The sequence below is a fragment of the Solea solea genome, chromosome 15, assembly GCF_958295425.1.
Source record: "Solea solea chromosome 15, fSolSol10.1, whole genome shotgun sequence".
Taxonomy (NCBI): Eukaryota; Metazoa; Chordata; class Actinopteri; order Pleuronectiformes; family Soleidae; genus Solea; species Solea solea.
In genome coordinates, this window is record NC_081148.1 from 17,027,866 (window position 1) to 17,054,459 (window position 26,594).

Genomic DNA, 26,594 nt, shown 5'->3' on the forward strand with positions numbered 1-26,594 from the left:
ATGGTTCAGGAGTACATGGTGGTGTACCAGTTTTGCCAGCATGCCAGGACCCTGAGAGTGAAGCAGCTAAATGGAATGCAGCCATCATTCACTCCTGTGCCTTTCCTAATACCACATGCCAGAATTTCTCTTGTGAAACAGCCTGATAGCTGTGTACCGAGTTGGACAACAAAACACATTGCATCCAATCAAGGTGCTGCTGTGATTTCAGGCATTTACAGTATCACCCAAATCAGCAGCAACCTCCCGTGGAGAACTTCTGGCAAGAAGGCTGCTCTTCTCACCAGGGACTCGTTACTTAATAATTTCACCCTGCAGGTGCTCTGATAGAGGTCAACTGCCTGTTACAGTTGTGTTGCTGTACATGTCTGCCTCCACCTATGCAACAGGAACGACTGCCAAATGTCCCCGGTCCCTGAAAACTGAACCATAACTCCTTCCCTATCAATGTCACTGCCAGTTTTGTTCTCTCCAGACAAACATACTGATCCAAATGAACCTGAGCCAACTCCATCAGCTACAATATGAATATAATATATACTGCGGAAGCTCATTTGTCTCAAAACAACATCCCCCTGGCCTTGTAAAGGGGATGCATCTAAATTCAAGTTACATAGTGCATTTGGTTAACAGAAAACAGCATATTTTTTTTCAAAAATAAATTAGTTTAAATGTCAAAATCTATTAACTGAGTAATGTAGGTAGGTGGATTCTGTTTTAGACTAGATGGATGGTATTATATCTAATCTGACACTAATGTTTTAACCTATCTGAACCTGTCTAATGCTGACAGTTCCAGTGTAGGATATTGGTTCCCGGTCAGGAATATTCATCCTCTTATGGCTAAATGGCCACAGAGGTGTACACGCTCAAATCTGATCAAGTCAAGCAAGCGTGCACACAATGTGCCTTACACTCGTAGGAAAAGACCAAGACTTAGTTTGAGGAGAAAATAATACAAGAATGAGATTGCATCAAGTTGTTGCTTTTGCCCTGGGAGAAAGTAAAGCACCCAGTGGACGGTCAGCATGTGTAGCATTTGAGAAATGTGTCATTGCAAGGGTAAAGGACGAAAGTAAAGACAAAAAAAAAAAAAAAAAAAAATGCCTGTGCGTTCGGTCAGGACACAAAGACAGCTGTCTCAGTCATTCAGCAAAGGGCATGAATGGAAAATGTAAACACCACTATCACTTCCAAAAGACAGCAAATCCCTCCCTCTTCTTTGTCGTTTGCCAAGCAGAGACAAGACAGTTGTGACAGATTATTTTCATGCCACTTCAGAGTGTCCGGGCAGCTGCTGGTCATGTTAATTACGTTGTTTTAAAGTTGTTGTTTTTTTTTTTGACATAAGCGAAGATGTGAAAGTGTTTCTGCACTTCAGTTACTGACGTGCATTGATCTGGAACGGTGCCATCCCACAATGTAAGGCGATGACAGCTGAAGAACATGATGTGACAGCAGTGGAAGTTTTAGGATACAGACTCATATTATTTTAAAATAGACATCTCTCCCACGTAACCCGAGAAGAGTCTCTTTACTGAGAAACTGTCTCTCGCCAAACAGCCATTAAATGAACATCACATTCACTCAAAAGTTGTTTTCCGGTGTCATTTGTCCTCCAGGACAAAGATAACATGACTGACAACCTGCTTCTGTTATAGTAAAATATCTAGTACTGTTATGAAAACCATTGACGTGGATTATATTCATATCTTAATCACTCGTTCAGATGTGATCGATAGATGAAATAAATGATGAACGACCCATTAGACCCTGCAGTTAGTGGCCATGCTGAGTCTACTGCATAAAGACTGAGAGGGGGAAGTGGGATGAACAACCTGTCAGCAAAATCAAAGTCCTGCCGTATTTCCAAGCTCCACTATGTAATGTGTCTTCCATAGCCCTCATTAGTCTTTGTGGATTCTTTTATTTGTAGTATTGATGTGGCACATCATATTATTTAACGAGAAAATGATTCCTCCGGGATTAGAGGGCTCTCTCTTAATGACTTTTCCCTCCAGTAGGAGATCTTGATTTGCTTGGCTACCAACGTTCTCCAGGCCATTTCAGCTTATTTTTGACATTTGTTCTCGCTTATCTCCTTGACATATGACGCATGCCTTTCGTGTGGCACAGTGTCATCCACCTACATCTTCAGCTGAGCTATGCGGCTGAACATTTCCCTCAGGGAAAGCAGGCATTTCACAAAAAAAGAGAGAGATAACAGAGACAATCAAAATAGCAGAATGCCGACTCTTACCTGATGGTCAACTCTATTTATAGCGTCTGAGATTACAGAAATGTCCAAATACAGTACATCATGTATATATATATTGTGCCAGTCTGTTTACTCTCCAAATCAAATAATTAACTAGATTTGAATAATTAATAAATCAGTGGGATCTCCACTGCATAATTAATTTGAAAAGAACACATTTCAGATATGGAGCAGCTGCAGTGTTTTGCTTCCTCGAGGCCATGCTGAGGTTTCATCATCTCTGCCCTGGCACGGCGACGTCTGATAAAAACAAACTCATCTGTCAGACACGAGCACTTGCCAAAGCAAAGAGTCAAGGAATCCTTGACACGACTGATTGAAGAGGATCTCAAAATGCTTTGCGTCCACGTTGTCTACGTTGTAGAAACCACTTAACAGGGCACTGTTTCAGAGACAATCTACGTATGTAAGTAATGAATTTACAATATTTATGCAACAGTCGAAACACAACTTCAACTGAAACATATGCCTGCCATTAAGTTTGGTGACCCCACCTTCCTTCTATAACAAACCAAGGAAATCAACAAGGCATCTATTTATATCTATCCAGGCATAATTATACAGCTGATAAGGATTCATGTGGTGTTAGGCTTGGACTAAAACACAGAGATCCACCTTGTCAGGGGGGTTTTGTTTGAAATGATTATTATGTAATCCATGGGAACCTACTATCTTGCTCACGGAAGAGCCCTAGTCTGTACTGAACCCACTCGCAACCCCTTGCCAACTACCAAAGCAGAGTATGATGGGAGAACTTGGCAGGACATGAATAAACCACACTTGATGTGAGTATGTTGGCTTTGTGGAAGCCAAGTGCTATAACCAAGCGTAGGTTTTCAGTCCTATTTCGAGCATGAAAACTATGACATTTTGGTTTTATTTACAAAATGTTTGCCACCCAAAGCCCTGATGACTTTCTCCTGAAGCCTGTTGTGTTTGCTGTGTATTTGATTGTCAGGTCATTCTACTACAGGATACTCAAAAAAGAACTTGGCTTGTGTGCTTTGAAAATTCCAAGGTGATCCCCTTCAGCATGCATGTCTTTCACCTCCTCAGCCTGGGTACAACGAGGCCAGCCTACAATGACAACACAGAGCTTAGCACATCATTACAGAACCTTTTGAATATTTAAACCCACCACGGTTGGCTAGGGGAACATATTCTTTTTACTGGCACTCCCCATATTCCTTTTGATCTGCTGTAATGTGCCACCGAATCCCAAAGTTCGACACTTTCCCTGCCATTCTGTGTCAATACCATCCATTATAGATAAAACCAAGCCATTCACATCACTATTAATGGTAATGTGTAACGTGGGGGTAATATATTCCCATAAATTCTTAGACACGGCTGGACTGGCTGTGACTTACTGAACTAGACATCCATCAAGCTAATAAGATAAAATCAAGTTTCTGTGAATGTTAGACAGGGGGTCACGGAAAGGGTTGGGTAACTGACCTTGATATCCTCTCTTGCATATGTTGCTTTAAGCTACAGAGAAGGATTAGTGCAAATGGCATCATTCCTCTTCTCCTCACTACAATGTCCTCCACATCCCCTTGAAGTAAATCTAAATGGCTTAGAGTGGTCGAATTTTCTTGAACAATAAATTGAAGCAGACAGTGTGAGAGATGGGCTGGCGTGAATCTAAGGCCTTGTGAAAGCTTCCCACTACAGGCGATCCTATAAAGTTTGCAGAGTGGTCAGTCTCCGTCAAGATATTCCACATCATTTGTAAAGCGACCGTGGCTGTTAGTGAAACCACTAAGTTGCGAGTGTGGACAAGAGTTGCTAATTGGGTGAGAGTCTCCCGCTGTATCAGCTGACCACAACCTAGCCCCTGATAACGATACATGTCCACCGTCCCAAAATAGACCGTCCGACTGCAGAAAACACAGGTTGGTCAACAACTTTGAGGCCACATGTGACTCCTGGAACTAAGAATACGCAGAAACCTTACCACATTCACAGTCACTGTGAAGCCAGCCAGTCATCAAAGACAGGGTATTTATAGATCTGACTGTGTCTTCAGCATCAACAACAGCAGAAAGTCTGAGATGGCCAGCTTGAAGGACTATGGACTGTATACCTGCAACAATCTTCAAAGAGAGAACTAGTGGGAGAAGTTTGATGGGTATACAGAAAACCAAGGCGCTACCACATCAAACACCGAGTCACTCTCTGTTTCCTCAGAGCCATTTATGATCGAAAGATTCATCATAACACGGTATCCAAGAAGAAAAGTGCACACTATAATTGATGCGTCTGACACAAAGTCCCTTTGACGCTCAGTCCCTGCTTAAGTTAGGTTAGGCATACAATAACACCCGACTAATGAGGCACAGACTAAGGCATGAAAAAAACATCTGCATCGGCCGCTGGGCTTACTTTTGTTGACTGTGAACACTTTGCCTGACAATAGATTCTGTTACTTTTCGGGGCATCGGAATGATCTGTTGAGAAGTAACCCAGCCAGTGATGGGTCATAAATTGTTCATGCGATTGAAGCAATTTCTTGAGTTAGAATGAATTCATGCACAGATCGGTGGAATGCTGAGATACTTGTGACTAGACGTCTCGAGTGCTGTGTGTCATCTCAGCCTTTCCTGAATCTGAAAAGAACATTTGCCTGACCTACTTATAGTTGCTCTACAGCTCAACCTGCTATATATTTCATATTCTGCTGCACTGGAGCCAATTTTTGTGCAATATTATTAGCCCTTTCTGGAAGGTAAATAGATATACAAATAGGAATATACAGTTGCCTGACGAGAGCTATTTTCATGGTGATGCAGGGAAGGTATTTACAACTCCAGTCTAATTAAGCCGAGCATAACTCTCTCCACCTGTTTGTGAGCACTGTGTTTCAGCTGTGATGACGCAGAACAATGGCATTCTTTCGGAGGCGCGATCTTCAGCCCACCATGATGTTACAGTGTTCACCAACTTTACACTACTGAAAAAAAGACGCTGTGCTGAATTTGTAACATTGAAAATAGATATAAAATGTAACATTTCTGTATTAAAACATCTAAAATGACAAGTCAAAGGTGTACTTATGTTAGCCAACATGTTTCCAACACTCTTTTCTCATTCTTACTGCTATATTAAGGACCATTTCAACACCTTTTAACGACGTCACCTGCTTTACATATGGTGCTCTTAGACATTATGTTACACACACTTGTATGACACTTGTATGTCCTCATCACCAGTTAGTATTCATTTACAGGCGAGAAATAAATAAATAAAAATAAAATGTTTCCATTAATTAATTTCTGAACTCTGGTGACCACCACCCACATGTACTGCCTGTCACACTACACTGTGTCTGCGTCTGTGTCCCATTAACCACAGAGCCCACTCATTAATTGCCATACATTACAATAGGCCCACACCAACCAGACCTGTTGGCCACAGGTCACATTTGCCTCCCTGAAAAACAACACCAACCACTCAGCTGCTGTTTGTGTAGCCCAGTAAGTAAAACACCAGCCAGGCCACACAACTAGTGGGTGGTTTCTGTTTACTCACCCTTTTGCCCTCTTTGCCTGGTTCCCCTGACATCCCAGTCGATCCCTGAAGAAAATGACATTCAAACATAATGAGTTAAGTGCTACATTCATGTGTATTTGGCCATGCAGGAAGATATTATGACTTGAAAAAATATTCAGAGTTTATGCCAAATGTACTTTGTCGACGAAAGCAGAATTTCCAGAGATGGGAAACATAATATTTGCTTAGTGAAAATTGCATGAATAGATAGAACAGAGTATATACAGCTTGTGTTTCTATTCTTACTCATGAACAGTTTCTAGGTGACTTCCCTCTAATAGGCAATTTTCAGCCTCGGTTGATCAGAGCTTCATTCCATTATTCTGTCTTGATAAGAAACTATTAACAAGTTAATCAAGGTAGATATATGCTGAGCCGCGATTCTGTTTTTAAGTTCCTCTGAAAGGATAGGCTTACGGTGCCTCGGTAATTGCTTGATGAACATAATAGCGGTGCTTAATTGTTTGAGAACATGTTAGGTGCAAAGGAAAATGAGATGTGTTACCTTTTCTCCTGTGTCGCCCCGAGGGCCCTGGATGTGGCAAATAAAGATTTATGTTTACAAGACGAGAGACACATAAAGTCAAGAATAAAGGATGCTTAGATGTTTTCAGAAAAAAATAATATAAACTACCTGAACTCCTTTGAGACGTTCCTTGTTAACCTGGGAATGAAACAAGCAATAAAAACAAATGCCAGTCAGTATGAAAGCAGACCTCACATGATTGATATATCATATGGTTTAACAATGCCGGGTACAGGCGTGAAACACAATTGTTCCTGAGGTACAGCAGTTATCCTTGGACCTGAGTGACCCTGAGAAAAGTTAGGGCATGACTGTTACAACTCCCCAGACACCCTGCTGACCACTGTCGGCAAAGGGTAGACAGAGTCGTCTATCAGCAGGCCACAACATGGACACAAGGCCACATACAACATCTCGGCTTTCAAATAGGAGCCAGATTATTGGGGTCCTCTTTCAATTGGCATCCACAAGTCAAATGCTGTTGACTTTTCTTAGAAACAGCTGCAGAAACAGACATTCACAACATATTTTCTTTAGTTTTCGTTCATCAGTCGCCTCATGCAACGTAATAAAACAATATATAACGAGGGTGACTGACAGTCCTAAAGCATTTGCAGCTGCATTTGTATGAGAGGGAGCATTATTTTACCATTCAGTTCATTCAGAGACAGAGACAGTAGTTTTACATGTCCTTAAAAAATGTAAAATAAGCACGAGAGAACATCTAAGGGATGGCGGCAGTGCTCTGTGGGTACTATAAGCACTTTGGTGACATAAAAAAGGACAAGCTTGAAGCAGTGGGACACAGTTTTTGTATCACTCCAGTGCTGATTAAAACTGGCAGGCTGATCCCCTCATGATGTGTACATAATTAGCAAACCACCTGCAGTATACCTTTAATCTCCACTACCCATCAATTCCCAGGCTACGATGCACTGTGCGAGTGTGTGTGCGTTCGCATCTGTGCCCACACGTGTACATGAAACACATACTGTGTGTGTATGTGTTGATAGGTGACGATGAGGGACTGTGTGACATGCAGTCTGCTGACATATGTATCCTCCATTTGAGTGTGCACTGGAATGACTACATTTATGTTCACTGTCCACTGGACCACAGTAAAAATCACTAGTACAGCCTGTCCAATTATAAGATCGAAATACATAAAGTGTGCTGCACTTCTACCCAGGTGTCTGTAACTGAAAGACGTCTGCAGGGACAGCCACCAACCCAATAAGTACATGTCTCACCCATGCAGGATACAGCTAGTGACTATCTGTCAACCTCCACCCCCACCCTGCGACTGGGAGCTCCATTCTTCCCCGCGTGGCTGCTCATGCTGAGCCTTTTGGCCAACGTGAGAACGGCCACTGAGCCCTGTCTATCTGCTCCTTGTTTGACCCATTCCTCGGCGATGGAAATGTGACAAAGAGACTGCTCACCTGAGTGCTTCACTTTCCATCTCTGTGGGCCTAATGCTTTTAACACCCTATGCGTGTCTGGTCGGGGCCAAAAGGCTGTGATATTTACAAAAGTCCTGTCCTACCTTTTCAGGTCACAACTGCTTGAGTTTACATTTCAGGCGCTTTCGAAATGTCCTTATACATATACAGAGAGCATAATGAGATGTAAATGAAAAATGGTGTGAACTTACAGGCAGCCCTGGAGTTCCAGGCTTGCCCGCGTCACCCTGTGAAGGAAAACGTAAATGCCGAAAATGCCCAAATCAGTCACAACTTCACATATTGTTTGCAAAGTAATATATCCTATCTTATCTCAAAGGCTCATCGTTGGTGTGATAAAAAAAGACAAATAAAACCGATTATGCATGGCTGTAATATTTCAATATTTGCACTCTGTGAATGCACGGGGCAAAAACCATTATCTGATATTTACAGTATGTCATGAAGTGAAGTGATGATTTCCACACTGTCAGATAACCAGCAGGTGGGCCGGTGCTTTTAAATGGCTTTAAAATAAACACAGCCTTACCATATCATGTCAAGAGATTCACTGTGTTGTCATTGGAATACACAGGAAGTCACAAAACTAACACAGGGAATGAAGTAAATTACTAGAGCTGAAACACTTAATCGATGACAAATCGATTACTAAATGAATCGACAACTATTCTGATTATCAATTAATCGGTTTGAAGCATTTTTCATGATTAAAACAATATTTCCAATTGTTTAAGCTTCTTAAATGTGAGTATTTTCTTCATTTCTTTGCTCTGGATAACAAAGTGAATCATTTTGGTTTGTGGACAAAACAAGACATTTGAGAACATCATCATTTCCATGTTTGATTCATCGATTATGAAAATAATCGTTAGTTGCAGGTCTAATGTCTACTGATGCCGATGTAACCCAGTCTAAGTAATAATCTCACATGGTTTTCACTTTTTTTCATGTCATTTACAGATAAAACTTGTACAGCCCCACTGTCTGACACTTTTTCACCACATCTACAACGGTGCTGTATGAAGCACTGAATGGAAAACCACCTCGATGTACCCTTTTTTTTTATGTGTTGGTGAAAGAAAAAACTGCTTGTAGTTCATATCCATTTTATTGTCTAAATGAATGTCACAGCTAAAATATGCCTGCTATGGGATATTCAGGGGACTCATTACTTTGTGCTTCCAAATCTGCCTCCCTTTGTCAGTTTCAATACAAACAAACCTTCTCTCTCTCTCTCCGCCCCCAACTCCTACCCTCCCATCCGTAAAATAGGATAAAATACTCTGTGATTCTCTGTTGTCTTCACAGAAACACACAGACCTCATTATAACTTCAAGGCTGGCAGACAGAGCATTGCACCTACAATTATGCGCTGAGTTCTACCAAAAGACAACGAGAACAAAAAGAAAAATAAATAAATAAATAAATAAAAAGAGGAGATACAGCAACTAATTACAGGGAGAGAAAAAAAAAACATCATTTCATCTCATACATGGAAAATAATCCCACTGTGGCATTAAAAGAAAGGAAAAGTTTGAAAAGACCAATATTTTCTGTATCGCAAAATCTAATTATGTCAGTGAACAAATCATGAACAGGAGACAGTTTTGAATCAAACTCATCTCACCCATTTCCAGCACTTAAAATTTAGGTTTTAATCTTACAGTAGTACATTTATCCAAGGACATTTAAGCTGAGACAAAAACTGTACAGTATCTGATCAGCTCTAAGATATCGCTAAATTATAACTGATACTCTTTGGGAATTTTTATGAGACTGGGATTAGTGTTTAAGTTAAATTACCTATTTCATTTCATAAAAAGAGTAAGCAATTAGTATTAAGTGTTGTTGTTTTTTTTCTAGCCCAGACTCACTCACTTGGTTTCCCTTGGGACCAACTGGACCAACTGGCCCTGGGTCACCTTTCAGACCCTGGGAACAAAAAAATATACAATACAATGAAATGTACGTATTATCATTGCCAAAGACTTGCTTAAAAAATATCTTAAAAAAAAACCCAGCAGGTATTACTGTATGTCAGTGTGTTGACACTCAGTAAACAACATCTCATGCAGGTGTGAGATTCACATGCCTGTCAATAAGAAAAGTGCAGAAAATGGCTGTCACCAGCGACGGCACGAGCCAACACGGCGCCAAGGAACTCACAGTCAGCTGCTTACGCTGTGTTTATCCCCACGACCGCCCCCTTGTTTTCCCTGGTTGCACTTAGCAAAGACAGTGATTGTCATTGCTGTTGCACCTCAAAGCAGAGGATCCGGGGGCGGGATTGAGCCGTGTAAGCTCAAGGCAAAGTCAAGCCTCCTGTGGTAAAATGTGAAAGATGAAGGACAGCCGCGCTAAAGAGCGTTCGCTGATGAATGAGCCTTGACATATATTGACAGGTTAAATTTGCAGCAAGCCTTGTTAGGTATGACACATTTGGGCCAGTAGCAGCAAACTCCATGAAATAGGTTAGGGGGAACAGGAGAGATGGGGAGTGTGAGCGTTGGTAAAAAATGACTCAGAAACACAATCATTTGTCATGGTTATTTTTAGAGCTGGAATGGCTATTAATAGCCAATTATATATCTGCAGAAGATGATTACCTACCCTTATCACATTAAGTCTGACAAATGCATTGCCTATTCCCTACAAGCCTTGTGTTAAACACCATTTAGAAAACAGAAGCCATGGCAACAGTGGAGTAAGATACTCGTCCCAAAGGAATACACAGCATATAAAGCTTGCCTATAGAAATGCACTTATAATGACATGATTGTGACATGACTTTACATTACATTTTGTCATATATGGGCCCCTCAGCCCAGACACATACATTCTCACATAACAGCTCGGCTTATTGCTGTGCATGAGAGCCCAACCATTTATTTAAATTGACAGCTTAAGTACTTCACTGAGGCAATTTGACTCTCGATGGGATCCACAAGTAAATTTGCCACCTAGTTATGGTACGAGGCTCATCTGATAACAACGGCATACATAACCAGGCCCTGTCAGAGGAAAAAAGTGCATTTGATTAATTGGTTAATCTTGTGAGAACGTTGCCACCACTTTCTTTTTTTAGAAGGAGATAATAATACGTACACGCCCACAAGCATTTCACGCCATAAACATGGACTTCTGTAAAATGGCATCACTCTCCTGTTCTGGTGATGCCTGATGTCACGTTCCCTATCATGAAGTCAAGGGGACCTTCAATTAAAATACACTACCTAGCTATTGCACTGCTATAAACACTCACCAGCCACTTACAACAGCAGCAACTCAATGGATTAGACATGGTGTGGACTGCTGATCTACTGGGATTTTTACACGCAGCAATACCGAGAATGGTCCGAAAAAGTGAACATAACGGCAGTTCTGAGGCAGTGAAAATGGCTAGACTGGTTTTAAATGATGGAAAGGCAACTACTCATTACCGCCAAGGTATGCAGAAGACGGGTATGTCTGAACACACACACAACGCGTCAAATCTTGAAGCAGATAGACTACAGCAGCAGACTGACTGCACTGGTGCCACTCCTCCCACTCCATTTGGTGTTTTCTGTACCTAATAAAGTGGCCGAGGCTTGTACGTGTGTGTTTGTTCATTATAACATATCTTTGGATTTCTTTAAAGCTATATGTTTTAAAGGGTTTTGAATTAATATGCACCGAATAGCAAAAGGCTTTGTGTGTGTGTGTGTGTGTGTGTGCGATCACTCTGGGTAATCTGGTGTCCTCCCAAAAACACGCAAATTGGGGATTAACTGGAAACTCCAAATTGACCATAGGTGTGAATGCCTGTCTGTCTCAGTTGGTCCTCTGATGGATTAGGAACTTGTCCAGGATCTAACCCTTCATGAAGGGGATGTGGTAGAAAATAAATGTGAATGAAAATAAATTATTTGTTGTATCAAAATTCTACAAATATTTGTTTAAATCAAGTCCCAGAGTTACCTATAAAGTGTGTGAGGTTGTGATATACAGTGAGTCATAAATATTTAAAGTAATATATTGCAAAGTGAACTTCTTTTCTCCCGGCACCCTCTCCTGCAGACGCAAGACAATGAGTGCTGTCAGGGAACTGCCATCATCTGAATTGTGTAGTGCAACTGGGAAAGACAGATGTAGGTGGTGAGTAATTTCTCCCGTGGCACAAAATGTCCTTATCAGGAACTAAATTCAGGTCAGTCAGAAACTCAGTCAGTCAAAAAAGTCACATTATCTTCACATATTCCGTGGTGGTTGCAGCAGACTAGCTGGGATTTTAAATTCAACAGTTACCAATGCCGTTTTTTGGAGTATTCAGTTTAAGTTTTAAACTTGATGCGACTATAAAACTCTCGGAGTGCAGCATTGTCAATTAGAAGACCCGTCAACCAACATAGCATTTAGACCTGTCTGTGGCACCGAGAATAAACACCGTGATTTACGTTTTAATTTATTTATTTTTGCTTGGGTTTTTGAAAATCCCAGGGAAACGGTCAATATTGCTGATCAGTTTGTTTTGTCATCCCTTCCTTTAGTATATACTTCAAATATATTAACACAGTTGAACTTATATAGTTTTAAAGTGCCTTAGGGTTAAAAACATTGCCACCAAAAGATTCCTTCAAATTGAAATGGCTGCAGAGACATAGTTGGAAAGTGATATAGTGATATAGTGATTCACACACATTCTCACCTGACTAACACTAAATTATTCAATTATGATGCATGCTGATGCTTGTGAAGAAGGTCCCATCTCTTAAGTGGGAAACATCTAATGACCCCTTATGGGAAAAGGGTATTTCTTTATCATCCCACCTTCCACACCATACCCTTGTTAAGATGCTGCCTCGCTGTCTAACAGACTCTATTATAAGCCCTTAAGCCCAATCCAGGTGCACAGTGACATGGAGGGGGATATAGTCTGGAGGAGCGGGGTATACTGTTTGCTTTTGTTGCAAGCTGTGGGCTTTGTTGCTTTTATAGGTAAGGATGAAGGAGAGAGAGAAGGGGCTGGTGCAGACTGTGTGGCTGCCGCTGCTGCAGCACGAGGTCAGAACACTGTGGGGAGCTGTGTACACTTGCCTGCTAATTACACACACCACTGTGTCTTGTCATTCCAGCAGCGGTGGGGCCACAAGGCAATCTGGCAGCTCCCCAGCCCAAGACAACTAAAGCAAGCAAATAAACAGAGCCAAAGAGGTACGGCTGTACGAACGCAGTCTAATCATGTTTTCTTATTCCTTTTACCAAGCAGAGCAGCTGAAGGTCAGCGCGCCTGTCTGTGCAAACTCTACACTTAATGCGACTTTTATTTACTGTACACAATTCAATCAATACTGAACAACCTGGATTTGGCCTAATTGGGTGATGCAAAATTCAGGTTTGAGTTGTTTTAAGTATGGAGACGTATAGATGGGGTAGTGTTGTTATACTGAAAGACAGGCCCGTGGAACAGGATCTCTGAGCAACATAGATATCTCGAGTGTCGGCCTACAAATGCCAAGGAGGTTACGGCAGGAAATGCCTTTTGTGACTTTCCATTTGCTCAGCGCTTCACCACCACATACAGTACAGTGAAGACTTATCACGCTGACATTGAGCACTTATTGGCATGTCTATCACACTGTACTCACAGTTTATAGTTAACTGGGGTATCCTTAAACAAAGGGACATTGTGTGAGGATATCGGTGTTATCGGTGTTCACTGTCAGAGATCCTCTAGTTCAAAGGATATCACGTTTCATCCGTGCTGCTCGACTCCTCCGACACCTCACTCTTCAGCCCGACATCATGTAACCTCAAATGTAACTTGGATAACCCACAAGATAACACTGCGTGCACTCCCCCTGTCCCATCGGACACATATCTGCAAAACGATACTGGATCACATGCTCATACGTAGAATTCTGGCTTCTCGGGTGTCTACTCAAGCTTTAAATAACATACTAGCTTTGAAAACGGAGTATGAGCTAATTGCAGTAAGACAGATCAGGTAATACAGTCTGGTGGTCAGAGTAAATAGGTTATTTATCAAGCGAGTTCATGTCCCGACTTACAAATCTTTAACTTGTTCACAATCACAGTGAGTCTTTTCTTCGCCGCTCTTCCTGACACGGTCTTCATCAATCATTTTTTTCCAAAATAGACACAAGGAACGGTAAAACCTTGATTTACTGACCATTAGCATGTAATGGAAATGTAATGCATTTGTTATTGTGATCATTCTTGTTGGAACGTGCATGAAAAGGTCTAATTAGTTTCAAACAATATTTGTATATGAATCACTTTTAATTAATTGTATAAAAAATGAAATTCCATATGACCAATTCCAACAAATATCACTCTATTTTTTGGCACATACACTTGTTTGTCATCTTTCTCAATATCACACGAAAACATGAGGATCAATGTCATCTAGGGCAACATCTGGTCGGTATTGGACACGCTCAACCTATTACTACTCTACTCTTGGATCTTGGATAACGTAATAGATCAATGACCGGCTTGTTAGTTACAAGACACACAGTATCTTTTTCACTATTGATTCAGGCTTTATTTTTGGGCTCGGCTCGGCTATACACATCCCAGACACACCCTAACGGCACAGCCGGCCGTTACATAACAAGTGTGTGTGATGATGTATGAAGACGTCTGCCAGAAGCGATGCCAAAAAACAGTCCTGATTTTTCGACGTTTCCTTGTTTATTTGAGACACCAGATGGGATGTACAAAGATCAAAGCCACACTAAAAGAAAACATCAGTGTCTCAGATCAGATCAGTGTCAGGCCTGAGCATAAATGGATGAAACCGTTTCTGTTGCATATTTATATTTAGTGACTGCATTCAGATGTATGAGAATATCAGCGTATAAGTATCAATTGATATCAACTTTTAGCCAGCTTTAAGCAGCTGCTTCTCATTGTGAAGGATTAATAACACTATCTCAGCCACTACATACTGAACAAGCCGATGTCCAGTCAGCTAAGTGAGCTATGGTGCGAAGCTGCTCTCAAGCTCTTTCACTCTTTCCTCCTGATTGCCTCAGCGCCAGTGCTCGCATTCATCACCGAATAAAAACGCGGAGTCTCGTCTGAAGATTAATGTACATTCATTTTCTTCCCTCATGACACAGTGGAGTCTCCGCGAGTCTCTGTGTTCATTTCTGATTCGGTGGTCCCACTCTCCTCCAGAGTGCTGTGTAAATAAACTTGATCCTGCCATTCATATGCAAATGCCTTGATATGACATCAACTTGGGTTGCCAGTAGCAACTTATCACGTAACAAAGAAGGGACAGGTCAGTCGTGGGGAGACAAATTAATGGTGGATTTTATGATCTTCCAATTCTGCACTTTTTGTTCCCCCTCTCCCTCAGCTTGAATTATACTTGGATTAATGCACACAAACGGGAGCAAGTATCAGATACTAAATCTGTGTCTGTATGAGCAGATTTTTCCTCATTTATCAACTTCCTTAATCTTCGTTCAGAAGTTACAGTAATTGATTGGTTTCTTAGTTATTAACATATACAATTATATGGCATAAATATTTCTTGATATAAAATCCCCACAACTTCTAATTCCACTTTATTATGACATAAGTTATGTATAATTTATCACTTATCAATCGTTAAACTAGAATAACTGGCTCACTGCAGTGCAGTGACTCACTGTAACCAAGTGGTCAAGTTATACTCTGAAGGAATTCAATAAAACTATGTATGACTCTTAAGTTATAGTCAATAACATGTTTGCAGAGGTCACGCTGATCTTGTTCTTGAATCTATTTTTAATCGACGCATCCCGAAGTGCAAGTGAATGTGAAAGACAGTAAAAAGAAATTCCCTAAGGCATCCCAGATATATTGCAGGAACAGGGGACGGATAGATGACCAAAAACATGAATGCCTTGGATGTTGCCGGTGTGGAGGGGTGAAAAAACAATTAGATTGTCAGACATCACTGCGTAGCAGCAGCCTGGAAACTGATGGAAAACACAAAATTAAAAACCAACTGTTTTAGGGCATCAAATGAATAATTTGTGCTTTCCAGGAAACTGCACGTAAACCTTAGTGATTTAAGGCTTGTGTTATTCATCCTCTGATCCATTTTGTTAATTAGACAGTGCTGAAAAATGTACTGCCAACATTTCGATCAAATAAATGTATCATATCCTGACAACTATCCAAAGCAACATTGTGGCTTTTTATGGTTTTGTCCACAGATCAACTACTTTATAACTTGTACAAACTTGTTTTAAATAATGTCAAAGAGCAGCGATTCCACGGACGAGTATCAGTCTATCATCTTTGGCTTGATGTTTTCATTTCTGTTTTCCTCCCTGAGACACTGTTCGAGCAGAGTGCAGGTCACCAGCCTGCAGGGAGGCGGATTTCTGTGGCAGATGTTTACCAACTCAAGGGGGAGATGGTGATGCAAAGAAGTCTCTTTATTAGACCGCTGACCATCTGCACAGCTACCATCTACTGAGAATGTGCCATTGTGGGCGAAAAATGCTGTACAACATAAAACACTCTTTTTTTTTTTCTTTTTTTTTTAATGTAACTGAAACTTTAACGACCGGCCATATTTGCTTGAGGCTAAAACAACACCAGATCCCAGAAGCATCTTAATTAATTTCTAACAAAGGTTCCCACACCCTCTTTGTAAGTTAACTTCAAGGACTTTTCAAGGATTTTAAGGGCCTTATGTGCTCAAATTCAAGTATCCAACATGGCATAGTTTGAGACTGGGATCACTGTTACAAGTAAGTAACAGTCAATAGCAACACTGCTTAACTGTGCTGTGTCGCAGTACTGACAGATTATGCAGCCTCTTGCCTTCTCTGATACAGCAACACACACACACACACATACACGCAGATAATCCAGTTCTTACAAAAGCCCTGGTCTGTTCTACAAAAACTTCAAGGCCCTGCTCTGTTGTCAATTTCGCAGACTTTCAAGGTTTTTCAAAATCTGTGAGAACCCTGTCCAATACATTTGTACTGAGCAAAAGGAAAAAAAAAGAAACTTCACAGTATATTACACACATTAGTTTCATCACTGCAGACAGATTTAAGAGCATGCAATAAAGTTTAACCCGCAATGACATGGAAGGGGCGTCCAGCAATTTTAAAAATGAGTTTAGTCTATTAGTATGCCAGGTCTATTGTAGCATACATATCAATTAATTTCACTGCGGAAGGACACTGCAGCCTAGAACACACTTAGTTCTACTTCAGATATGACAGGCACCTGAAAACAGCCACACAGAGCGAGATCTGCTTCACTCCTACCCCCCAGGGCATCACACAGAAAATGAAAAGCCTATAAGAATTGATTCCCTGACGAAACTAGAACTGCCTGATGTGCTATGTATGGAATATATGTCTGCCGGAGAGAGGAGTACTTACCTTCTCCCCATCGATTCCCTGTTGCCCTTCTGATCCAGGTTCCCCCTGCAATGACAAGATTGAAAGTTAAAAAGCATAGAGGGAACCTTTGACAAGTTCATACTTTTTAATCTTTTTTTTAACACCTAGGGGCCTTATACATTTTTGAACTGTAATTTAATTATTTTCCCTGTTCAGCATTATTGGAATCAATCACACAGCTTATCTATAAACTTAAAGGCAAGTTTTAAAAGGAACATGTTTTTTTTTGAGCTGGTAAACACAACTACGCACATCCCCAAATATCTGCCTAATTTTAATAATCCCATCCTCAATAATATGTGAATGTATGCAAGTAACTCTTCAAACTAATCACGTTACTGTGTAATTCTGTGAAACAGTGCTAAAGAGGGTGAGAGTATCCAGAAACTTTTTGTCCGGTCCTCAATCAATCCTAAACTACAAAACTCACTCGCAGACATACACAGTCATACAGATACAGACACACACTTGGGAATCAGATACAAAACTACCAGCTACAGTGTTTGCTTATGCGCTCACAGCATCATTTCATCTTTAGCACAGTCGATAGCATGCGTAACATTATACGTAGTCAGGGAATTAAGCTTTTGGAGGCTTATTTCCACCAAAATAACTTCCAAAAATGCTTATTTCCACAAATCTTCCTGAGCACTGACTGTCTGCGAGCCTCCCAGCCGCATTACTTTTCACAAACTCTGCCAAAAACGTACGAGAGGTTTTGGAACTTGGAACACGGTAAGATTTGAATCTAAACAGTTTCATGACCTCGGCGGGCCCATAAAGCTCAAACTAACTCTTTTATGACGGCCTCCAAGGTCAAACACATCATAACTTATATAAATATCGACAGCTGCATGAAAATTGTTCTAACAATGAGACAAACACAAGTGTCTAGGAGGGCTGGACATTGATGTGTTCAAAAATGTGTTCAATGATAATTAAATATGCAACAAAGCAGTGATGTGCACGGTAAAAAAGGTATATGAGACATCAAAATGAAGGAAAATATCTATAGACAGGGAGCGGAGATTATAGTACTGTGCATTAGCATCAAATCAATACGTTTCTTGGTCACTGTTGTCAGCACAAGAGGCGAGAACTGTGCCATGAAGTGTTATTCCATATTATTCCATGTATCTGTATCAAGGTTAATAAGGCAAATAAATCAAACCACAGTGGTCTTAACATCTCCAGTGGGTAAAGTTTGAGGATTAAGTGATTGAGGGAAGGCTGTTTGTACCACTGATGTATAAAGTGCTCACGATGTTCTTTTATATAAATGTAAACACTGCAGGACATTCTCACTTTAAGTCATGGAAACGACACCCACGAGTGGTGTTCCAGAAAGTAGTGGCTCCTCATGATTGATCCCGCCCAATCTCACTTAAGGAGCTCGACACAGCTCCATGTTACCTCAAATATGTCTTAAGTTATGCAAGTCATTTGTTTTTCACCCAACAGCAAGAGCTTCACCAAGACAACATGACTTAGACAACTTAAGTTCACACTAGGATACCATCCCCCCTGGTACAGACAGCCAGACTATCCCCAAGAAGTTGCTATTGCAGAGACAAGGACATGATCCTGTTCTGGCTTCCCACCCAGGACGACTGCCAACTGTGTCCGATGGGGTGCCAAGCCAAGCCAACAGCCCCACTGCTCTGAAATAAACTTTGGTCTCTGCAGCAGAACAACTCTCCCCTGTGCAAACTGGGCACCTACTTGTTGGTTTAATTACATTTTGGGATTGCTTTGTTGTCTATGATGCTCCAAGGAGGTCAACACAATGTAAGCCAGTGATTTAATCCACTGTTGTTGTTTGAAAATCGTCGCAAAGAGGGCAGTGACAGATTTCATAAATCACAAAATGAAAAGAGCCACCTGCTATCCACTGGTGGAAAGAAAAAAAAAAAAAGCAATAAAGCGAAATAATTTCGAAACGGAAACAAACTTTATTGGAGAAACAAAGATAAAAACGTAAGTTTCCGTGTCCGTGTCAATCACAACTTTAAGAACAAAACAACCCGAAAGAAAATGAACTTGTTTCCCTCGTGATAGCCTACCTTATGTCCTGGGTTTCCTTCAGGCCCAACTTCCCCCGAGTCCCCCTGCGACAGAAACAACACAATTAGAGAAAGGTCTGTCGTTCACACATTGCTGAGTAGCTTTATGAAGCCTCATCATTTCATCGGTGACTGTGTTCCTACAGCTGTTCCATAAGTTCCTGCTGACACAGTGGCTCAGCAGCTGCAGATCAGTATACTATTTCCCAACAACTGCAGAGCATGAATCTGAACCTTGTTAAGGGTCATTGTATTGATTGAATAATTGTATTTTTTATAAAGGGACAGAGCAGGACAGGAATAGGGCAGGAGGGGAAAAAAAGGAATAAAAGCTCTTTTTTAAGACTATACTTCTACACGGCACAATGGGAAAAAAAATTGAAAGACAGAGAGAGAGGAAATTAAGGTAGATAGTTGTTCAACAAATGAAGCTAACATAGTACTCGCTGCAAACTTAGAATCTAATTACAAAAGATGCCCATTCACGGTCACATCTCCATTACAAGCCCCGTTTATTAGAACTCTAGGACTAAGCTTAATAACAGAGATACCATCGCAACACCATGGATTATCAACCCATTAGTCTGAACAACATCCCCATCCGGTCTACCTTTTATGAATACTTAGCACCTGATCGATAAAAATAAAGTTCCTTCGTGAAGTAAACAAACAACATTGTTTGTTCATTCAATTGAAATGCGTAAGGTAAATGTATATATAGTTCATTCCTTTCAATTCACGTAGCAATTTAATATTCGCATTGAACCGGTGGTACAAGCCCCGCAGTGAAAACCTAATACCATTTTAACACTGAGGAATAAAAAAAGACACAAAGGCTTGTTTTGACAACTAATCAAAATTCAGTGTCAGTCAAATAATGTGCCCTAAACAAAATTCCTGGTGTTATTTGCATTGGAGATATGATAGGTATATATTGAATAAGACTCACTACAAAAAAAAATGTTTCATAAAAGGGGGAAATACGTTTTTGATTTCACTACTATGTTGTTGTTGTGGTTTTTTTCTTTTGTATGCACACAGTAGCTGCACATTTAGTAATGCCAGGGTTTATGCGCACGGCCATATAAAATAGATTTCCTTTCAAGTAGGCTGCATTGTTATAACCCACAACTTATCAGTTTAATTTCCTGAGGGATTCTGGATTAATCATAGCGGTTTAATCCCTCTGCAGTGTACAGAATCCTCCATCAAACTCTTGTCTGTAATAGAGGATATTACTTTCAATTCAGAGTAAAACAGCCGAAGCAGTAATCCCCGCACACTTTCCAGAGAGGTGCTCTGTGTAGGTCACGTTATGATTGGCCTGTAGTTGTTACTGGGGTGTTTAAATGCTCTAAATTGCCCAGATGACTACCACGTTAATACATACGACATGAGATTCTCATGTGTTGGGGAAAAGTCTCACGAGCTCACCTCCTTTCCAGCATTCACAATTATTCTGATGCTGCTTTTAATAGTTCGGCACAATTTAATCGTCACTGAAATTCCCTTGGCAACATTGGGATCAATGTGAACCAAATATTCTTAAACAAAGGTGCATAGCTATGGGAATTTACCACACAAGATTAATGGTGTAACAAGGTCAGCATATTATAGGAGGAGGAAGGACCACAAGATTTCTTAACAATAAAATAAGTCAATATCAAGACCAGAAAATGTTATTACTGATCTTTATATCATTACTAAAATAGAAATGCTGCTGGAAGACAAGGAAACAAAAGCACTAATTACTGATACATCTGATACACATGTACAACATATAGGTTTAGTAACTTAAATCTGATTTAGGGGTGGGCATGTAAACACAACTAATAATGTGTCACACTATAATATAGAATAGATGCACAAATAAATAGATAGTACACATGTGCTGTATTTAGTGCATTTATTCTGTGATATAGTACCAAAGGTGAGGCGATGTCATTTGGTTGTGCCAGTTTGCCACCACTGAGGGTTTAATCATGAGGATGTACTTCATTGATTTAGTGCTGTAGCCTGTAATAGGATTTGTTATGAATTTTGTTGTTCAGTAAGTAAACAAATGGTGCCAAGTATTGATTTGACAAAATTGGATTTCAGGTGTTAACAGCATGAGCCACTGATTCGGATCGCAAGACATGGCCCCGTAGATAAATAAATAATAAAACAAATGGAGGGGCCCAGTCCTCTGAATAGTATTTTAAATGTGACAGATGGGATTTGTGTGTATTGTATCGGCTCAGAAATGTGGCATTTTTGCACATGTATGGAGCTTGCAGATAAGAAGGATTCATATGAGCAAAGGAGCAACAAACTGAAAAACACTAACCCCCATCCGTGAAATGTGATGAGTAAGTCTCTCAGTGAATATAGGGATATCAAATAGCAGCAAGTAATCAATCACCAAACACACTTAAAGTACGCATTACAGCTTGAGAGTTGATCCCTGCAGAGTCAATTAAGCATCATTAGAGGCCAATTATAAACACATTTACAAATCTGATTAGTACAATCTGTTGCTATGCACATGGTTTTGAATAAAAACATTTCGACATAACATTTGCCCGTCTATGACTACAGCTATATAAACGATAAAAATCAAGCTTGAATGCTTGCAGTGTTAAACTATCGCAGAACAAATAGACACAAGATGTTTAAAACGGTGTCAAAAAGGTTTCACAAGAAAGAGAAATAACAGCCGTCTACATAACAGACTTAACAAAAGGACATTCAGCCCTTGCCATCCATACAGTACCACCACCTGTTCATTCCTATGTCGTAAAACCCTTGGTTATGTTCTCAACCATGAACAGGCAACTAAAAGGGCTTGTCGAAGCCCACAGTTTTCAGTAACTGCAGGTATTTCCCATTCACAGTCCACCTGTCGACTGAGCTGACATGTTAGCGGTGATCCTTGCAACTACATCTATTTTATGGTGATCGAGCACACGCATTCTTTCTCATTTCCCCACACCTTCACCTTATTACAAAGATAATTGTATGCAATCGTCTCTGAAGGACACCGGCTGCAGAACGCGGACGCTACAGCAAGGACATTTGTCCGCGGAGCGCTTTTCTCTTCCACAGACAATCAAGTGGAAATGTGCTCCTCAGAAAGACCTTGCAGTTTGCTGTCCTTTAAAACCAGCCATGCTGCCTAAACAGACAAAAGTCCATACAGTGGTTATTTACAACGGTGGCCCAATGATTTTCTGCACTTTGTATAACTTTGTGAAGTGTCAAATTTTAACCGTATTGCCATCCACCTGCTCAAATGCAGTGAAACACAACATCTCTGACATGTATCTCTATTTTGATTTAAGCAAACACCACACACAAACATCAACTTCATTAAACACTATACCTTGTCTCCTTTATCCCCTTTTGCTCCTGACAGGCCAACAACCCCTTGAAGACCAGCACTGCCCTGTACACATAATATACACTGTACATTAGTATGATTAAAACAGTTTGTCGTAAATCCTTACCGTACTTAGGCTTAACAAAGTGGAATGAAAAACATTAGTAGATGCAGCATATGCTTTTTATTAAATGTACCTATAGGATGTCTCAAGTCTATTTATTTTGATATTTCAAATAAAGAATTTCATATTTAAGAATCAATGAGATTTTCAGTCCACAAAAGATTGTTATCTAAAAATCATGAAAGGGCAAGTGTTTAATTGGACATCACCATGGAGATGCACCATCTGCTCCCCTCATCATGAATGTAAAACTTCTCAGGTCTCCAATTGGGCAGTTTGGGAGAATGGCACCGATTTTTCGAATAGATTATGGCTATATAACCTTTGGTTAGCAGCCAAGGAAAATGCCTTTTGGTATAAATACCCCTTAAACGGCTGTTTAGTGCCTGTAAAGATGCATATACATCAGCTCTGCTTCGGTTACTAGAGACATAACACTTACTCAGTTAGAGGCCCTTGTTGGGTGGAATGAATTGTACCTTTTCAGCTGGACAGGGACATCTGTCCATTGGCTGTGAGACCGGCTGAGACAGCATCTGGGGGAGCTGCTGTGTAACCAGTGGAGGTGGGGAAGTCCCATTAAATGTCTCCTTGGCTTCACACTGGATCAATACAGAAATGTTACGCTTTAGACACTTTTTCACGTTTGCTACACAGACTGTGGTGCAGCACACCTCACATAAGGCTACACACATTTCGTACATTACATAAATAAATGCAGACTGTGCTATAAAATGTACGAGGCCCTGAGCAGAAACAGAAACAGTCCCTCACTCAAGGTCGTGACAATTCCCTACATGTAATTTTACACCCACATGACACAATGCTTATATAGACATATCATTGCAAGGGGTCAAGGGTCATTTTTCCATTTGGAATAGTTGCTCCATTAGCCATTATTGATTATACATTGATGGCGGATCTATGAAATGATCAGGGATAGCATAACCTAAAGAATGAGAGAACTCACCGTTTTACAGTTTTAATGTTCCGTCTTTTACTGCAGGAGACTCACACATTTGGAGTGTATACTTAAATCAATGGCGAGTTACGAACAATTTTTTTTGTCCAAGAATTTTGAATATTTTTATTTATGAGGTAAACTAAACATGACTAATATATAGACAACAGAGTGGTGACATTTAAGCATTTTACCTTTGGTTCCAGCAGCTCACAGCAGTTTTCCATCTCAGCCATGTATGGGTCACAGTAGATGAGAATTTGTCTCACTTCAATCTGTGGGAAAAGGACTCTCATGAAGGGACCATTGCAGCATAACATTATACTTTCATCCTCTTCTCTGGCTAAGGACAGCACAATTGTTCAATGCTCTGACTTGACAGCAGCCTGACAATCCCATGTATGTTGTCTCCACAAGAATGAACGTAATATTTAAAACATACGGTGCAGTCTGACAACGCCTCAGCAAGTCGTGGATTTTCTGCTGCCTCAGACTTTCACTACTGTACTGACTTACATATTTGCAAATCATGTGGTGTCAGCTGTTAATGCTTCTTAAGCCAAGTTCTGGTATTGGGTAACCAAATGGGATAGCTGACTCAATGTTTTTTTAGAGCTTTGAAGCTCCACTGGGAATGAATGCAGTGCGTACTCTGTGTCACAATACAGGATTTACACGGATTATTAAGATTGGCCCATGAAGCATGTTTACTTGCTTTCGAAAACTTGATATGATCGAAAACTAGAGATGCAAAAAAACCTTGAGTAAAATTGTGTGGATTTAGTTAAATATGTGCAAAATATGTCTGGACTAAGTGGGTGTGAGACGTACATCGACGGGCCGCCCATCCTCCATTCGCGTAGTGATGAGCGTTCGCCCACTGGGGCCGATGCTGTCCTTCTCCTCAGTCAGTCTCCTTTCTATGAGCTTGCAGTCCATGTAAAGTGAGACGATGTTGCTCTGCACAGAAATGCCCAGCTTGTGCCACTGGCGATCAAAAAGGCCATGTAGGTCACGGCTCTTAAATGTGTAGCGTAGAGTGTTCTTCAGCAGACCCTGGAAGGAGAATTCGACCACCTTCTTGTTGCCGTCCACCACAACAGACACCTGGGAATCAAAGGAGAGTTGCAACACAGCGCAAAAACAACATTCATCCCATCATACTCTAGCATCATTTTAGACACTGAAACTGATATATGATATCAAAGCATTCGGTATAGCTCACCTGACTGCCTCCTTCCTGGTCAAAAATCTGCCAAAGATACCAGCGGTCCTTTTTTGTCGTTCTCCTTACCCGGAAGATGGTGACGAGGGAGTATTCGCTTGAAAGCCCATTTGGAAAAACGAGTCTAAGCAAACAAAATATTAAACAGTGAGCTTAAAATACTAATATAAAATCAATCATGAAAGATCATTTTGTCAAGTGCCATCTCTTGAGTCTGAATATAAACTGTTTTGAAGCTTTCAGAGGCTCAACAATGAACATGCCAATCAACTTCAACGATCGATGGGACATTTCAATATCCTCCGACTGAAGAGACGTTCACATAAATAAACCAGACAAACTTAATTCCATTTGGCTTGATGAAATTTGTGCTAGCTTCCCCAATCATTCAGTTAATGAAAACACACAGAAATTGATTGAAACAGCGGCCAATCTTTTACTCCACTGAAATACCCTGTACTACAGTTAAAGTGTTGTAGATGTATAGTGCAGCGCCGCGGCAGGTTTATGCGTTTGACCTCGGCTGCTCTGCAGAGTGCGGAAATTCTGATTTCATGGCTGCGAATGTATTCCAGCAGAAGCAAAATATGCAGAGAAAATAGGGCATATAGAGGGAAAAAAAGGACAATATATACTTCAAATTTTATAACAACCACTCTTGAATGAATTACAGTTTATTTACCAACTCATTTCTCAGGTAATACCTGCACTGCCTTTAATACACTGCATTCAAAAAACATGGTACCTCTGAAAATATTCTAACCCTAACCCTAATTTCGCACTCAGATTAACAGTCAAATGTGGAAGAGCATAAACATAATAAATCAATATCAGCAAAAAACATAATAATGCAACAATGAGGTCGTTGTGAAGGCAGAGCACAGCTGGAGGGGAGGGAGTAAAATTGTTTCTTTAGACAGGTTGGAAATTAGTTTTCACTCCAATATATCATCCCCTATTCTCTCAGAGGTTCACACCCTATTCTACTGTGTCCCACCAATTCTTTGAGATTTTGGTGTAAATGGTACATGACTACAAATGATAAATATACAGAGTCAGAGCTCCCCGAAAAAATAAAATGTTTCTACGAGAGGCCTAGGACCCAGATGGTTGTTTGTTGCCCAAGGGCTTAAGGACTTCTTCAGCTGCAATTCAATGTGAAAAGAGGCATGGCAATTTATAAAAATGAGCATCTGTGAAATAATAACAGAATATTTCGCTGCCGCACATACAGTAACTCACTTGTGCCTATTATGTATAACACATTATTAAAAGTGGCAGGGAATAATAATGTGACAAAAATGTTAAATAGCAATCCAGAAGTTAAGGCAGTGCTGCAACTTGGTGGAAATAATAAACTTAGACATCACAGAATGAGCATAATCCTGACTATGCTGTGGCTGTGTTCTGTTTGGGCTCTGAGGTTCACACACTTCTTTACAAAGCCGCCAAACTAAGTCTGCTCTTATTTCAAAACACCGTCTCTCAGCACACTTGATCTCCGAGAACCCACGGGGTTAAAGTTCCTGACCTCGCGTTGACTGCCATGGGTGGCTAAACGGCTACACCTGCGACTTGGTGTTGGGGTTAGGGCTCACAGTTTTTCAATT

General features: G+C 40.6%; 1 protein-coding gene across 6 annotated transcripts in view; it reads right to left on the reverse strand.

Annotated features, from left to right (window-relative positions):
- LOC131473976 (collagen alpha-1(XIX) chain-like) overlaps positions 1 to 26,594 on the reverse strand; it is a 94,790-nt gene that overhangs the window by 53,388 nt on the left and 14,808 nt on the right. For 3 of the 6 annotated variants that reach the window (XM_058651648.1, XM_058651647.1, XM_058651652.1), the window contains 12 exons: positions 24,985 to 25,108; positions 24,591 to 24,866; positions 23,954 to 24,034; positions 23,278 to 23,400; positions 22,678 to 22,740; positions 19,314 to 19,358; positions 17,230 to 17,274; positions 9,701 to 9,754; positions 8,014 to 8,049; positions 6,468 to 6,497; positions 6,339 to 6,365; positions 5,813 to 5,857 (listed from right to left, as the gene is read on the reverse strand). In XM_058651648.1, coding sequence (XP_058507631.1) covers positions 5,813 to 5,857; positions 6,339 to 6,365; positions 6,468 to 6,497; positions 8,014 to 8,049; positions 9,701 to 9,754; positions 17,230 to 17,274; positions 19,314 to 19,358; positions 22,678 to 22,740; positions 23,278 to 23,400; positions 23,954 to 24,034; positions 24,591 to 24,866; positions 24,985 to 25,108 — 949 coding nt within the window. The remainder of the gene's footprint in view (positions 1 to 5,812; positions 5,858 to 6,338; positions 6,366 to 6,467; positions 6,498 to 8,013; positions 8,050 to 9,700; positions 9,755 to 17,229; positions 17,275 to 19,313; positions 19,359 to 22,677; positions 22,741 to 23,277; positions 23,401 to 23,953; positions 24,035 to 24,590; positions 24,867 to 24,984; positions 25,109 to 26,594) is intronic. The other 3 variants (XM_058651650.1, XM_058651649.1, XM_058651651.1) reach the window with 3 other exon arrangements.